This window comes from Tyto alba, unplaced genomic scaffold, assembly GCF_018691265.1.
Source record: "Tyto alba isolate M040663 unplaced genomic scaffold, T.alba_DEE_v4.0 Super-Scaffold_23, whole genome shotgun sequence".
Lineage (NCBI taxonomy): Eukaryota > Metazoa > Chordata > Aves > Strigiformes > Tytonidae > Tyto > Tyto alba.
Window position 1 is genome coordinate 9,854,395 of NW_024881297.1, and position 15,363 is coordinate 9,869,757.

The 15,363-nt window shown below is 36.6% G+C and overlaps 1 protein-coding gene across 1 annotated transcript in view; it reads left to right on the top strand.

Annotated features, from left to right (window-relative positions):
* The window catches only part of TTC29 (tetratricopeptide repeat domain 29), a 138,372-nt gene that overhangs the window by 84,065 nt on the left and 38,944 nt on the right, over positions 1 to 15,363 (top strand). Inside the window, exons 11-12 of the mRNA XM_042796872.1 lie at positions 899 to 943; positions 1,427 to 1,658. Coding sequence (XP_042652806.1) covers positions 899 to 943; positions 1,427 to 1,658 — 277 coding nt within the window. The remainder of the gene's footprint in view (positions 1 to 898; positions 944 to 1,426; positions 1,659 to 15,363) is intronic.

Below are 15,363 nucleotides of genomic sequence, written 5' to 3' on the forward strand. Positions count from 1 at the left end.
TTGACGCATCCTAATACTTTATTTGACCTAACTAGATATTAAAGCTGTTTTGTATTTAGGAGGAGCCAATGCATAGCTGCCCATGTTATTTAAAGGTCACCTTGCTGAGCCTGAGTTAATTAGAACCCACTAAAAGTTACAAATAGTTCAGGCAGCATGAATTACCTTATTTGCTCTCACATAACCACTCAATATTATTAAGTCCTTCTGAAATTCCTCAAAGCCTTGCAAAAACCTTCATTTTTTACCTTTTTTTGACAATCTTGGCAAAATCGTTATTGGATTCTTTTTCTATAATAATTAAACATTAGATAATGCTGCTACTAGAGCATAAAATTATTACACACTGCCACATATAATACCAACACAGAATATACTACTACCTTTCAAGCCTGGGTTATGCTACCTAGTTTTAATGGGATGTAATTTATTTATCAGAAATTCAATCTCTTTGTTTTTAGATTTCTTCAAATCTTTTCTTTATGCTCTGTTTATGTCTGGTGGTATGCTACTTCTTAAATTGGAAACTTGCTTCTGTAACTCTTCTTTTGACTCCATCTCTGACGGTAACTCGAACCAGCTTCATGGTAAAGAAGATATATACCAAGAAATATTTTAGCTTTTCAGCAGTATCCTTCTGCCTATCATGATTTTCCCTAGTTTTTTCTTAATTCCTCTTTGATCAAGAAATTGAGTTTTATATCTCACATAAAAAATAATTCTTATACTTTTAAAAATTCCTCTAAATGTATTATTTGCTGTAGTTTATATTCCTTTTTACTGTATTCATGAATGTTGGATTTCTGTATTCTGCAGGATAGAGAGATAAATTATTTGGGTTTTCTATTTAGCAACAGTTGGCTTATATTTCTCCTACTGTTTCTCTTTTTGTGATTAGGAATATCCCTGGGTTTTGGTATACCCCTTCTTCCCTCATAAATCTGTAAGTTTTAATTTATGTTCTTTTCTGTGGTTTTGGTCCATCATTTCATTATTCTCTTTTCTCCATTTTTAAGATCTCTTTTCTAAAACTTAGTGTCACAATAGTAAATGAGGACCTTTCCCCCCCCAGAGATGTTAAACTTAATGAAACAGTAGCAGTAATTTCTAAAAGGCCTGGCTGGAATCAATATTAATACTTAGCAGTGATATACTTAGATTTGTGTGTTTAAAATACTACGCAGACAACCAAAAATCAATTCAGTTCCTGAGAAAGATATGAGCAGTGTTGTCTGGATTTTAGAGGTTAGGAAACAGCAAGGGAGAGTGATTTGCTTAATACCATGCCATGAGTCATTCTGTGGGCTGGCCTCTCAGCTGCAACATCTCTGAGGTGCCAGAGGAGCAAGCTCTAATGTCAAGATAAAATTCAGATGACTACAAGTAGTTTTTACAATTCTTTTCTTTTTTTTCTTTTCTTTACTAGGGGAACTATAGTGAAGCTTCTGATTATTTCAGTCAGGCTTTTGAGACAGCAAAAACTTTAAACAATTTGCCCTTAGTGGATGAAACAAGGACTTATTGTGGCATTGCGAAGGCTCATAAACTGATGGTGGCATTTAACAGCCATATAGAAGCAGAAGATCCCATCAGCCTCAGGTACCTGCTGGCATGGAAGCAGAACAGAAGTGACATGTGCACTGACCCTCTTACAGTTGGTAAGACATTGGTTATGAAACGCATTAGTGCTGTATTGTCCTCAATGGTTAAGTCGTTTTCCTTGTACAGTTTTATTAAATTATTTCCTGGGTTTAATCCTTGTACTGAATGGAGGTTAGATTTACTCCTTTGTGTGCTTATTTTAAAGGCTGAATTAAATAGGTTTAAATATAATATAGCAGGGAAAAACAGATAGTAGTAGTTGCTATAGATGGTAACTTACTTTTTTCCAGCGCTGTTTTCCAAAACATCACAGTTATGGGCAAACAGCAATGTATTAGTTTAGTCAAATATCACTATTTTAATCTTCAAGGAAAAAAAAAAAAATATTTGCAGTCAGTTTTTCAACTGTTACTAAAAGTAAGAACTTCTGCTTGACATAGTGAACATAGTTCTGAATTCAGAAGCACATGCCATTTTATTTTTGGCATCCTTATACTTGACACTGAAGGGGAAGAAAAAAAATAAGCAACTCTGTGATTTCTTCACTGTGTTTCCTTGTCTCAGATAAAGAGCAGAGGAGGACTTTGTGTAGAGTAGTCTTCTTTCTTCATGGTTTAAATTTTCTTTACCATTTTTCCCCTGTGCTATATGTTAATACAAACCAAACTGAATTATGCGTTATCTCCAAGTATTGATAGTATTAAACTGTATTGTACTGGGGAAGGAAAAGGAATAAGTCTACTCCACCTCAAAACCTTCCTCTCTGCATTCCTGTGGAGAGTGTGAACGTGGAATAGAGTGGAAATAAATGACAGCTTGGGCAAAGTCATAGTATGGAACTTCAGAGTTATTGTGTCCAAATTCCCTCAGTTACCGTACTCCCAAAGAACTGCTTGTCTGCTGTTTTCTTGTATATCTTTCACTTCGATAGGACTGGAATAATTAAGTATAACTTCAGTTGTGAATGTTATATAGCAAATAAGTGGTTAATAGCCTGGTAATTTAAAATGTTAGCAGTTTAACAGGAGCCAGGGTACCAAAGGCAACACTGGAAGCAACTGAGAGTTGTGGAATGAGCACATCCGTTGGCAGGCTGAAGAGCTAACAAATTAGATAGCACTCTGTTTAGAGTTCCAATGATGGTAACAGGGCAGTTCTTTCTTGATGGCAATGTGTTTCTGATTTGTGCCTCAATAAGTGAACATCCAGCACAGTCACAGATTTTGTTGGCTGGTAGAGTTAGTTGGCTGAATGTCTCCTGCAAGGGATAGTAAATTTCTAGACCTGTAGTGCAGATGCCAAGCATTCCAACAGGGATGGTCAAAGAAAAAGCAATTTTATATGCATTTCATCTGAGGCTCATAGTATATTATGTAAATAGGAGGCCAACAAAAATCAACAATGGCAGCAACAAAAAACCAAGACCCTCAAAGAGATAGGATGACCTTTGCATCTTCAACATGTATTTTACTTCTTGCACATAAAGAGTTTTTCTGTTCAACTTTTAGGCATCATTTTCTCCAGCCAGTTGTGACACTCTTTTATATCCTAAAATGATATGTGCCCCCTTTAAGCCCGAGCTTCGTGCTCCTCTTTAACATTACTTCAGGGATAAAAAGAGTATGATTAGAAACGCCCTTTGTTGTCCTGGCAAGCATGGTACCAGAAACAAGTTTCGCCTGCTGATACTCTCTTCCTTCTGTATTCCTGCCTAGTTTACCCTCTGTTACTTTTGGTATTACAGTTTTCATTTTAGTTCCAGTTAACTCCAGGAACCCTGTGGCTACTGCATATTTAGCAGCTCTTCCAGTTCAATATCATTCTTCTCATTAGTGCTCCAAGCTTACTCTCATGATACCCAGATTACATCCAGGAAAACATAGTGTCACACTGTCAGCACAATCTGTAACATTCTTTATGTTTTGTGTGCCAAATCTCTCGTTAGTACTGGCATTACATTTTTAATATCTTTGTCTGGCAAAACATGACCTGGCACCAGTTCAATATTGGGATTCATTGGCTTTGAGTTTCAGGTACAGCCTTTGTCCTACCTTCCAGGAGAATGTCTGTTTATCCTATGATGAACTCATCACTTTGGAAATTCCTGCTGTGATAATACAACAGTATTTCTAGCTCTTTCAAACAGCTCAACATCGATAATCTACTAGACTTTTCTCAGTATTTTTGAGGATAAAACAGCTAAAGACAAGATGCAATGGTAGTTCTTAATCTGCAGGGGAATTTAATGAAAGGAAGAAGGAAGGTAGTAAGTTTTTATTTCTAACTGTTCTGACTGAATAATTCTTCTGTGACCAAAAAATGAGAGCAGTTTCTGTGTTCTTAGGCAAAAGAAATACTCAGGCTACTGGAGGAACAGTGACATTTAAATTCAAATACTGCCATATACCTTATGTCTTTCAACCAAGGCTTATTTTCTAAATCAATCATTTCAATAACCAGGCAGGAAGAACCATTAATTACTCAATTTACCTCAACATTTATTAATAAAATGGATGTTTTGACCAAAGTTGTTGTGGACAAAAGGGATGCAATTGTCAGAAAACGGTGTTTATAAATGCAAAGGAGAATGTGTTTCTATCTGCTGCATTTGACTCAGTCACCTGGCTTCACTCACGGGAGAGTTATTTATGCTGTCTTGAGATGCCACTGCAAGAACAAATACATTTTCATTGATCTTTTTATGTTTAGTCAAATGTATAAAAAATAATTATCAGCAGAATCAGTAGGCAAAAAGGCTTGTGACTCCATGTTGCAGCCTAAAAAGGAACCCACAGCATCACAAACATTATCTGATGAGAAAATATTTCACAGGTCTTTCAATAAATAATCTTCTGACTTGACACCTTCTAGAAGGGAGAAGAATAATTAAAGGTGCTGAAGGCAGGAAAATTTTGGATCAGATTTTGGATATTGATTGCGTGAAATGCTGACCAGGATTTGTGTTTTCTGTGAGTCTAGTAGCTCACAGTCCAGGTCATTGCATCTGGTAGGGCTGTGCCTCAGCAAGAGACTTTGGATGCTTGAAATCATCTAAACACTTTTAAGAGTGGACTTACAATGTGTTGTATTCCTCATACTAAAAAGTATTCAGTTGTTTTCCTGAGAAATGTTCCATTCTTTTGACAGTAAATTAGATTTACATTTTGTGACTTCAGAACTTTGCAAAATTGACACATTTTACAGTAGATTTTCTGTGTTTGTTCTGTTGTTTTGGTTTGGTTTGTTGTTTGGGTTTTTTGTTTTTTTTTTTTTAATAAGAGCTACAAATGAGCATAAATATCATATCTTACCCATATCATCAATTGTGAAGTCTTATGATCAATGGAATTGTCTTGTACCATTAATTTCCGCATGATCAGGACTATTTCTAGCATTTCACACTTGAGCAGCTTTTACTGTGATTTAAAACGCGTGCACCAGCTAAAACTATATCTTGGAAAATACAATCCAATGAGTTTTTGTTCTTACTCCCAAATACGTAGTCCCTCAAATATTCTTTCTTCAGCTCCCTCTCATAGATGTATGGAATGGTACATTCCATAATGTGAATGTGTCCTTTTTGTTGTGTAAAAAGTTAAATTGTCATCTTACCAATTCACATTTTTAAAAGCTCTTTAAGATGTTTTACAGTATTTTTCTGTAAAAGATGAGGCTAGCACAAAATTGTTAATGCGTTGAAAAACATATCTTACATTGCATTTTAGATTGAGCTTATGTGTGACTTTGTCATTCATTAATAAAAGTATTATCCCTAAAGAATGGTAAAGTCAGAAGTGAGATATGAGATCAAAGATTACACTAAACAAATTCTGTTAACATTTCTCTACTGTAACTTACTACAGCCATGTAATTTATGGGCCATTTCAGTAATAGTGTCCAACAGTAGAACAGTCTGCTTCATAACATGATAAACTGCTTTTTTACTGTCTCTTCTTTCTGAAGTACACTAATTCCAGGAAAAGTTCTAACATTACAAATCTTGTCTTTCCTCCATTAATAAATTATGTTAGTTACCTCAAATGCATGCTAAATAAAACTGTTATGCCATGCCTCTGTACTCAGAATGTTTGACTATACTTCAGCAAATCAAATCCAATCTTCATCGGGAATGTGCGTTATAAATTATACTTTCTATTTGCCCAGTATTCATCTGTGGTAGCAGATTTTTTGATCTGAGAACATTTAAGAGAAAGAAAAGATATGATGCACTGATCAAAACTACAAAAATTGCAAGTCTTTGTACCTTAACCAGATATATATCCATAAAGTAGCTCTTTTATGATGTCAGTGAAAAGGTAGAGGCTTGTGTTAGCAGGTTCCTTTCACTGCATATTTCATATCTAAAGCTCTGGCATAGATTTTGTCATGTCATGATACTGATGTGGGACTTCCGGAGCTGTGCATGTGCATGCACTCCCTCAAAGCTGCTGTTCGTGTGTTTGTTATATTGTTTGGATCATTTATTATTTAGTAAGTTTTATTCTCCAGTGAACATGTACAGAAGGCAAATATATAGGCTTGTATGGTGACTGGAATTAGCATCCAGTCTTATTATTTTCTTTAAACAGACTTCTTGATAGTATATTAGTGGGTTTTGTAACTAACTGGTTGAGTAAAGATAATTAAATGTAAATGCTGTCAGTGGCAAAGTAGCTAGACTGCATTTGGACAAGCCAAACCAATTTTGGGGAGGCAGAGAGCATGCCCGTGCCTCTCTGACCCTCTGGGCCCCTCCTCCCTCTCAGCGGTTTGTTCACTGTGCAAGAGACTGGAGATAGGCTCTGTGATGGACCCTGCTTCAAGCTCTGTATGCTTATGATTTATGTCAAAAGCAAGTTATACAAACTGAGTGTTTATTTAATTTTTTCAGTATATATTGTTAATGTGACCAAAAATAATGAAAAATAGAAAGGATTTTAGAGCCAGATTTTGCTGGTTTCTCAGGAAATACAACTGAACATGAAATAAAGGAACTACATAATTATTCACACTGTTAAATGAGAACTATGATTTTAAATTATGGAAAGGCTGTGTGTGACCAAGTACACACAGACTCCAAGTCTGACCCCGTGCCAGAGACATGAAGGCCCACTTCTTAATAAGCATGTTTCAAAAGTAGCTCAAATGCTTCAGTGTCCCCTACTGAAATTCACGGGATGGCTTCTGCACACTTTTGGGGGGTTTATCAAATAGAATAATTTGCTTACTTCTAGAAAAGTACAGTGATTAGAAATGCCAAAATATATACATTCGTGAAAAATATTACCAAAAAATAAAGAAGTTTAGAGGTGGTTCTGTCATTATTTCTTTTTCCCTAAAATTTTCTAAATTCGTACTGCCTCTTCTTATTCACATCACCTAGCACTCATCAGTTGCTGAATTTTAGCTTATCTCACTTTTAAAATTAAAAAATCTCAGTCATTTTTTGTACTGCTGTGCCTTTGATACCAATGCATCATATCTTAAGTAAATGTTGAAAAACAGCATGCTTACATATAGATGTTGATGGCATGGAACAGCTGCTTCAGAAAATCAGCTTATGTGGTTCATATATCTTATGTTATTTATTATTAATTGGGGTTCTAAGTATTTGATTAAGTCTACTTAGTGATATACTCTGATATTTTTAGAAAGTGAGAGTGATTATTGCTTGGACTATAGAAAGAATCAAGTATGAAGAGAAGAACGGAGGGTGACAGGGAAGTTTTTTGGTACATTGCGATCAGTGGCTGGAGGCACCAGATTCTCAATGAAGAGTCTGAGAACACCATGTAAACATCTATGTCAGTTTTGCCGTGACTACAGTAGCTTGTTCTGTTTTCTGCTGATGACTGAAGTTTGTCTGAAAAAACATGGCAGGGGAGTGCTGATATTCAGTTTTCCTATGCTTTGTACAAATGCCCTATCCAGGTTTTTTTCCTGTGATTTCATTTTAAATACTGCCTTAAATAATTGGGAGTTGCTAGGCAGGATCAGATCTAGGCCAAGTCTATGGATTGGCAATATCAGATTTGAGAGGAAGGTTCACAGAATATTTTAATGTTTAACCATGGAATAATGTGTTAGGAGAAGTTTCTTCATAGTCTTTGCCAAGAGTTAGCAGTTCTTGTTATGTCTAAGTAGTGTTATAACTTAAAAAAGTTCACTATCATCCTGCCTAATGCAACTGTGACTGTTCTTGTCATCTACAGTTATATGAAAACATGTTAGCCAGAGGAGAAATTGTATCTCATCTAGATTTTTCTTCCATCTGATACTTTCTATGGAAACGTCTAAAGCTCACCATGCATTTGCTTTAGACACATCCTGTGCTAAACATTGTTGTTATCCAGCTGTGTTTTCTCAGACAAGTTTTCTAGATCAGCAGAAAATGGTTCCCTAAATAAGGTGAATTGTTCTTTCTTGTGGAAAAAAAAAATGTTGGAACATTGAAAAAATGTTCAAACTACAGTATATTGTCGGACCCTTTAGTGTAGCTTTATGCACTGCACTGTCAGTATTTCTACCAGAAGTGGAGTTCCTTAACAGTTTAAAGAGTGAAAATTCTCAGGGCAGAAGCTCAATCCTGCTCTGATTCCGTAGGTCACTTGAATGGTGCAAAAGAAGTTGAAGCTCTTGCCACATTAGGTCACTTCTGGAGAAACCTTTGATTTGAGGCACTAGAAATTTTAGGTTTGCCTGCAGTCTGGAGTGTAAGAAATTGCACTGACAGAGAGTCATAAAGCAGAGCAGCTGGCAGCTGATGTGCTCTGGCAGTCCCCTGATGGATGCAGGGCCAAAGGACGAATAACCAGTTGGCATACTTCGAAGTGGCCTTAGGGCTTCTCTGCATGTGCCCATCATAGGCCCCTTTGGTGCATACACAAGCCGAGATGTCTCTGGTGGTTTTATGCTCTTGTTCTCAAAAACGAAAAATTGATCCTCAGAAAGAAACAACGAGCAGACTTTTATGGTTTTGTTTAATATTGAGAAAGTTGTTGTCATTTAGACTTCATAAAGAACCTTTTATTGATGCTGTCTACAAACATGCCAACTGAGAGAGATTGACCTCAAGTCAATATGAAAACAGTTCTCTGCTGCAAACCCTTCCTTACCAAAAGCTCCCCAACAATCTTTGGGCATAGAAAATCAAAGCCAAGACAAAGGAACTGTGTTCTGTGCATATTTTCTGTAGCAGAACCTTTAGGTCATCTCAGAAGTCACAGTCAGTGTATCAAACACCTTCCTTCTCCTTGGTCTCCCAAACCAGCTTGCTTTTCTGCATCTTGAGGGTTTTTTCTGAGATGCCTTCCCCTGCCTGGACATATCCTTTTATGTTCCTCTTATATTTAAGTAACAAATTGTTGTTTTTATTAGGACTGTGGTCTGAAGATAGTCAAGATTTAAATTATTTGCATTTAGGATGAGTCAATCTATTTTAAAAAGTAAAGTGTCATACTTCCACAACTAATGTATTTATGAAACCATATTTCTTTTGCCCCCAAATCCATCTCTTCATTATTTTCTGTAATAATCAGAAATATTCTGTGATTTTTTTAACAGTTTCTGAAACAGTTATTTTCTTTTTGTTATTCCTTTTCCCCTGTCTGTTCTGTGCCCTAGCTCTCTTTTATTTTCTCTCCCGTTCTTCACTTTTATATTGAAAGTTATTCTTCCTCCCTTTTGGCCCCGCACCTTCATTCCAAACCCAAATTTTATGTATGTTCCAGTCAATGTTTAAGGAGTGTAAGTCACTTACCTCTATACACAGGAGCTAGCATCTCAACCTATACCTTATTAGGTACATTTTTTGTGCTTGTAGTAGAATCAATAAGGGGTTTTTTAGACTGGTTTTTCAGGTTTCCTCGGTTTTTTGGCACTGTTCTTCATGCGCTGTGATTTTATTGTATTGTGATCAGAGAATAGACTGAAAAGAATCACACTTCATATTGAGTATCTTGGTAAATTGGTTAATACAAAATTGTGAAGTATCAAAATAGCCTTTAAAAATATCTTAATCACCTGTATGAATGGATTGACTAAGTTTAAGCATACAACTCGGTGATTAATTAGCTTGAAGATCCAAATGCATGCTTAAGTAGATGACCATGCCCCCAGGCTCATCCACTTGTTTCTACTCCCTCAGTTAAGCACTCAATATTATCTGTAATACAGAATAGTCCCATTTAAGGGCTCATACAAGATTTGCCACACCGCCCAGTAATTATACAGTATTTACCTTAGTGTTTCATACAAGTACAACATTTTGAACAAGTAGCTACTGTCCTATAATACTAGCATTAGTAAGTATCAGATAGAGTAATTGATCAGGGGAGGCCAGTTTGAAATTGTCCTGAATCAAAGGGTTTTTTCATATTTTTTCCGTGGTTGCTACAGTGTTTTAATACAATTCCTTTTCCCAAAAATTCTGACATAATTTTTAATTTTTGAGATGTAGCTGCTACGAGTGTTAGTCAAACACAATGATGTAGCTGGTGTCAGCTCCTGCGGGGAATTATTCTGCAGCAGCAGTTTTTGAAATGGGAACTGCAAGTGCCCAGCACCACTCATATCTGAACCTTTCACTTATTCATATGCTAATGATAATCTGTGAAAGCTGATACTCAAACCGTGTCTTTTTGTGAAGTTGTATTTCATTCTGTCTGATATTTACAGATCACGTGAACATAGACATCAAGCTGTCTGATTGTGTCAGCATCGCAACTGGGCATCCAGGTGATGGCACTGTGCATTCAACTCATTGCTGATATAGAATTGAACCTGAAAGATGGAGGATGAGTATGCTGTACAGTAGTCTTGCTCAGCTCATGTTGTGCACCCAAGGAATTTGAAGAATAGGACCTCCAGATCATGCCCCAGTAGCTGGTGTCAAGGAAAATGAGAATGATATAGCTGGTAGCAACCAGGAGGGGTGGAGGAATGCATCCTGCATAGTGTTGGTAGTTCTGGGCCATCCATTGACTTCTTATCCTGCGTGCAGCACTTGCAGCCCTCTGTTTGCCTTACACTTTTGTTCTTCTGGTGGAAAATGTCATTTCAGGGTGTATGGAGCCCAGTTCTTTGACTCCACAACCTTTCAATCTGCTGAACAGCATCCTGAGATTTGTAATTCCCCAAGAGTGTGCTTATTGTCACTGGTACCTTTACCTCAGTTTTGAGAATAATATTACAGCAAATTATATTTTATTTTGTTGGTATTCATACAAGCATGCACACTTATGCTTCAGTAAGAAGAGAATTGAGATGAAACATTGACAATTTTAAGCATTAGGAAATCAACTGATATATTGGAGGATAACTGGGTTTGTTCTTGTCATCTCTTGAAATGGCTCACTGCTTACATAGAGGAAAGCAATATTTCAGTTTCTGTATTAAAACTGTTAGTAATGACTGCAACAAGTTAGTTGTGATTACCAGAAAAAGATTGTCCAGGCTAATGACTTAGAAATTTGATTTAGATAAATTTAATTTGGTTTTAGTTCAAAACAAAGTATTTCTCCCACATACTTTAATAAGTTTCTAATGATTGTACTGCAATTATATTAGCTGTTTGGAAGGTGGATGTGCATGTGAAGTATATGTACATACAGAGAGAGAAACTGTATGGCAAGGAGAGGAAAATGTTGCAAATATACTAAAAATTGTGGACCAAATACTAGTTTTTGTTATGCCCATAAAATCTTGTTGATTTGAGGGGGGTTGCACAAGTGCAACTATGAGCAGAATTTGTCCCTTTTATTTGAGATGCATTATCAAAAACTTACAGGTAATCAGAGGTTCAAACAGTTGGGGGAATTGCTAGGTATGATATTCATGCTGGGGAACATAACCTAGAAAAGAGGGAGGTTCCAGTTGAAGGTATTGTAATAAATATATTTTAATATATTTTGTATTTCTAAAGAGTATTGGTTGGGCATTTGTGTTGAGAAGCACTGGAAAATATAATCATAGTTGTAGTATGTTTAAGGAATAATCATGAAACTAAAATCCAGAAGAAGGAGGAAGAGTTCTAATACATCCATAGGAAAATACGGGGTTAAAGTGGACTATATTTTAAGCAGTGTTCAGTTGACTTGCTGTGTGGGGAGAGACTGAGCAGTCCTGGCTAATGACTTGTAGGTACTGAATCCTCAGGTCTCTCAGGTGGTTTCACTCGACCAGTTTCAGCAGAATGATGAAAAGGTTGAGATAAAATAAACTGACAGTTGCTACTCATCGCAGGCAGCAAGCTGTACCCTGGCAGATGAGACCCTGGGAGCCCTCTTTTTTAAACAAAGGCTTTCACTGCAGTGAGCAATGAACTCCACACAAAAAGGGAAAAGGAGAGAGAGATTGGCAGCTGGTGACCGACAGGAGGAGGGAAGGGAGGGAAACTGAGAAACACAGCAATTGTTGGCTAATTAGAAGCCATTCCCACCTACTTAATACCAACCCATTAAGCAGAAAACACTTTTCATCTTACTCTCGCTGCTACACATGACATTATACTCCAATCAATACCCTCCCACTGGCTGCCCCACTGCCCACAAATGAATACATTGCAGTTCAAGAATGCAGTAATTGAGTTGGGGCAGTGAAACTGCAGCTCCCAGTCAAGATCTTTCTCTGAAGATACTAATGTAGTGTTTGTGATGCTTGGATAAAGAAATCAAATCCCTGTATTGACAGCTGTCAACAATTGGTAAATGGACGAAGTCAGCAATGAATCCATTTTAACCTTTGATTGAAGAGAAAACAAGTGTTTGTTTTCAGAGGATTTTTTTCCCATATGAGTGAGATCTAGGGGTTCTGCACCCAGACGTTTAGATTTTCCCAGGCATTTTGAACTCTGATCCTTGGTTATTCTTGCAGAATATATATATGCACATGCAACAATACATCTCTGTGTCAATACATCTCACATGCTTTCCAGTTTTCTAAAAGGTTTAGAGGTAGCCCTAACCTTTTAAAAGCGTTTACAGCTGTTTGCTTTAGTTTGTTTGTTTGTTTACAGGCTATATATACTCGGGCTGGTTTTTTATTTCGTTTTAAGTCCTGCTATGATTTTTAGGGTTTGCCTTAAAATCTACAGTTTGTTCCACAATAGTACATTGTGCAGCAGATCCAAAATCTTGCATTTTGATCATTTGGAGCTTACATTTAAGTTCTACATTTAGATTCTTGCAACATTTTTTTTTTTCCCCAAATTAAATCCCTTGTTCCCTGAGCCATCTGGAGTTGGTAATACTATGCACAATCTGCAGCATAAAGTAATACTGTGCAGACTGCAGTATAAATCCTTCTTCATGCCAGTTTTGTCACCTCAGAATCAAAACAGCAGGACACTGTTACTCTCCCTCCTTGGTTAGACTGAAGAAGACATCAGTGTAAGTCTTTGGGCAGTGCTGGAAGGAGGTTCTAGTGGAACACATGACATCTCTCCATCCCTTTCAGTTCCAAAGTGAATTGAGTATCGATTCAGGATCTTAGATTCCTTACAGTGCAAGTTTGAAACCATGTTTTTGATGCAGATAAATTGTGTACTGTGACATCTGATATTTGCAGAAAGAGACTACCATCGTGTGTGCTATTTGTTGTCATAATATTGTGGCATTTGCAGTAGGGCATTTCTTCAGATGCTGTCTGCTAAAGTGCTCACATACATAATTGTATAACATGCTGTTAACTTGCCTAGCTGAGCCCTGAACCCTTGAATTAGGCATTATGTGTGTGTAGTAAGTCAGCCTACTACTTGGGGTTCTCACCATTTAACAGTATAGCTATATCTGAGTAAGAACAGTTAAAGCTGAGTATAGTCAGTAAGGCTGACACAGTAGCAAATGGTTTGCATCTTTTGAAATTGTAAGCCAAATAACAACAAACTGCTACTTTATTGCCTCTTTCCAGTTGTATTATAATATTTTAACCTTATTGGTATAATTATCATTAATTTTCACTGAATTAATTTGTTTCCCAATTTGTAAAGCACCTTTCAGCCACCCTCTTTGTGTATGCTCCCTGGGTTTCTTTTGATACATGTTAATGACAATCTTAGACAAATATTTGTCCTCAATGCAGTCTGTAAAGAGGAAAGAATCATCTTCTGATGGGGAAAGCTGGAATCTTCACCACTTGTGAAGATGCAAGTAACCAGGACATAGGAGTTGCATATGATAAGACATGGAGACAGAAGTTTTATTTACTTAGAGATAATTGGATAGGATAATCAAAGCTACCTTCAGATTTCACATAGGTACAATCTGCCTTTTAAGATAATCTGGTTCTAACATTTGTTGCTGTAAACTATGAGGCTTTGATTCATTTAAACACAGAGGTGTACAAGTTCAGTCTTACTTTGACTAGTTGCCAGTTAGAAGGATCGGAGGCAGGCTAGGGAAAATGTGAAGAGCAGTTGGCAGTCTTTCTGTTTCTCAGTGCCAAAGCCTGTGAGGTTAATTTGAAGATATCCAAATCACCTTGGCAGCATCATCTCAAGTCTTTTCCAGAACTGTGGAATTTAATGAGCCAGGACAATAAACATAGGATCATAGAAAAAAATAATGGAAGGGACTTTAAGATGTCATCTTTTCCAGCTCCAATGTAAGAGCAACTGTATTTATGCAATTTTAAAGAGAAGTTTTTCTTGCCTGTTCTTAAAAAATATCTGGCAATTAACCTTCCACAGCATCCATGGACAATCTGTTTTAAAGTGTAAAGTGATGGAGTAAAAGGAAAAAAATAGGAAGTTTTTCCTTTCTGTCTAAAGTTGTCTGTAATTCAAACTCTGTATCTACTCTATCAAATGAGGACTTCAAATTCATTCCTTCCATCTTTGCAGTAACCTTAGAGAAAGGAATTATTTGAGACATGCTGGGGTTTATAATAATTTTTTTTTTTAATCCTTTTTCTGAAAAGGATGGTTATAAGGATGACTGAGTATTAATTAGATTTGATGGAATGTATTTCCTTCTTATGATCAGGACTGATGGAAGGAGGTAGAAAGAAGATGCAAGGATCCTGTTTCCTTTTTATTTATTTTCCAGTTATATTGTTCAGTAGGACTAGTCCATATTACTCTGCTGAGCACAGGAAATCAGTATCTGCTCCAAAAGGACAGGAAGAAAAAGGGCTTCACTAGCAGAAAATAAACCAATGCAGAGGGAAGGGTTGTTGTTTATTCTTAAATGTTCTCTCTAAGTGCTGGGAAGCTTCGTTATTCGAAGTTTCACATAATTCAGGACTCTTCTCCTTACATGTGTTTCTAAAGCAGGAAAGCAGCTACGTTTCTGAATTCATCTTATTGAGTTAATCCACTCATATTTCAACTCTTACTAGAGATGCAACTGAACTAAAATGAAATGCTTTAGATCCTTATTTATGATTGAGGATGTTTCTTCTAGGAACCCAGATGTGAGATCTGAACAGTCACTTTATCCATTCTAGAATGTATATTTTGATACTTAAGAAATCAGACTCTGATTTTTCTCCAGGTTCAGAGTTCAGTAATTTAATCCATATTCTCAAATAAATAAAATTACAGTACTGCTGTGTACTTTCACAACTCTCAAGTCTCATAAAGCTGTACAGAGTCCCGATTTGCCACTTTTGTAAAAAAGAAATCAAAATATTTACAAGCCAAACGACTATTCTTTTGAACCCTTGTCAAATGCTTTTATTCCCTTTTCATCAATTCTTTTTTTTTTTTCCTCCCATGGCAACTCAATTAAGGTGCTTTTTTTTTCTGATCTTGGATCCTCTTCT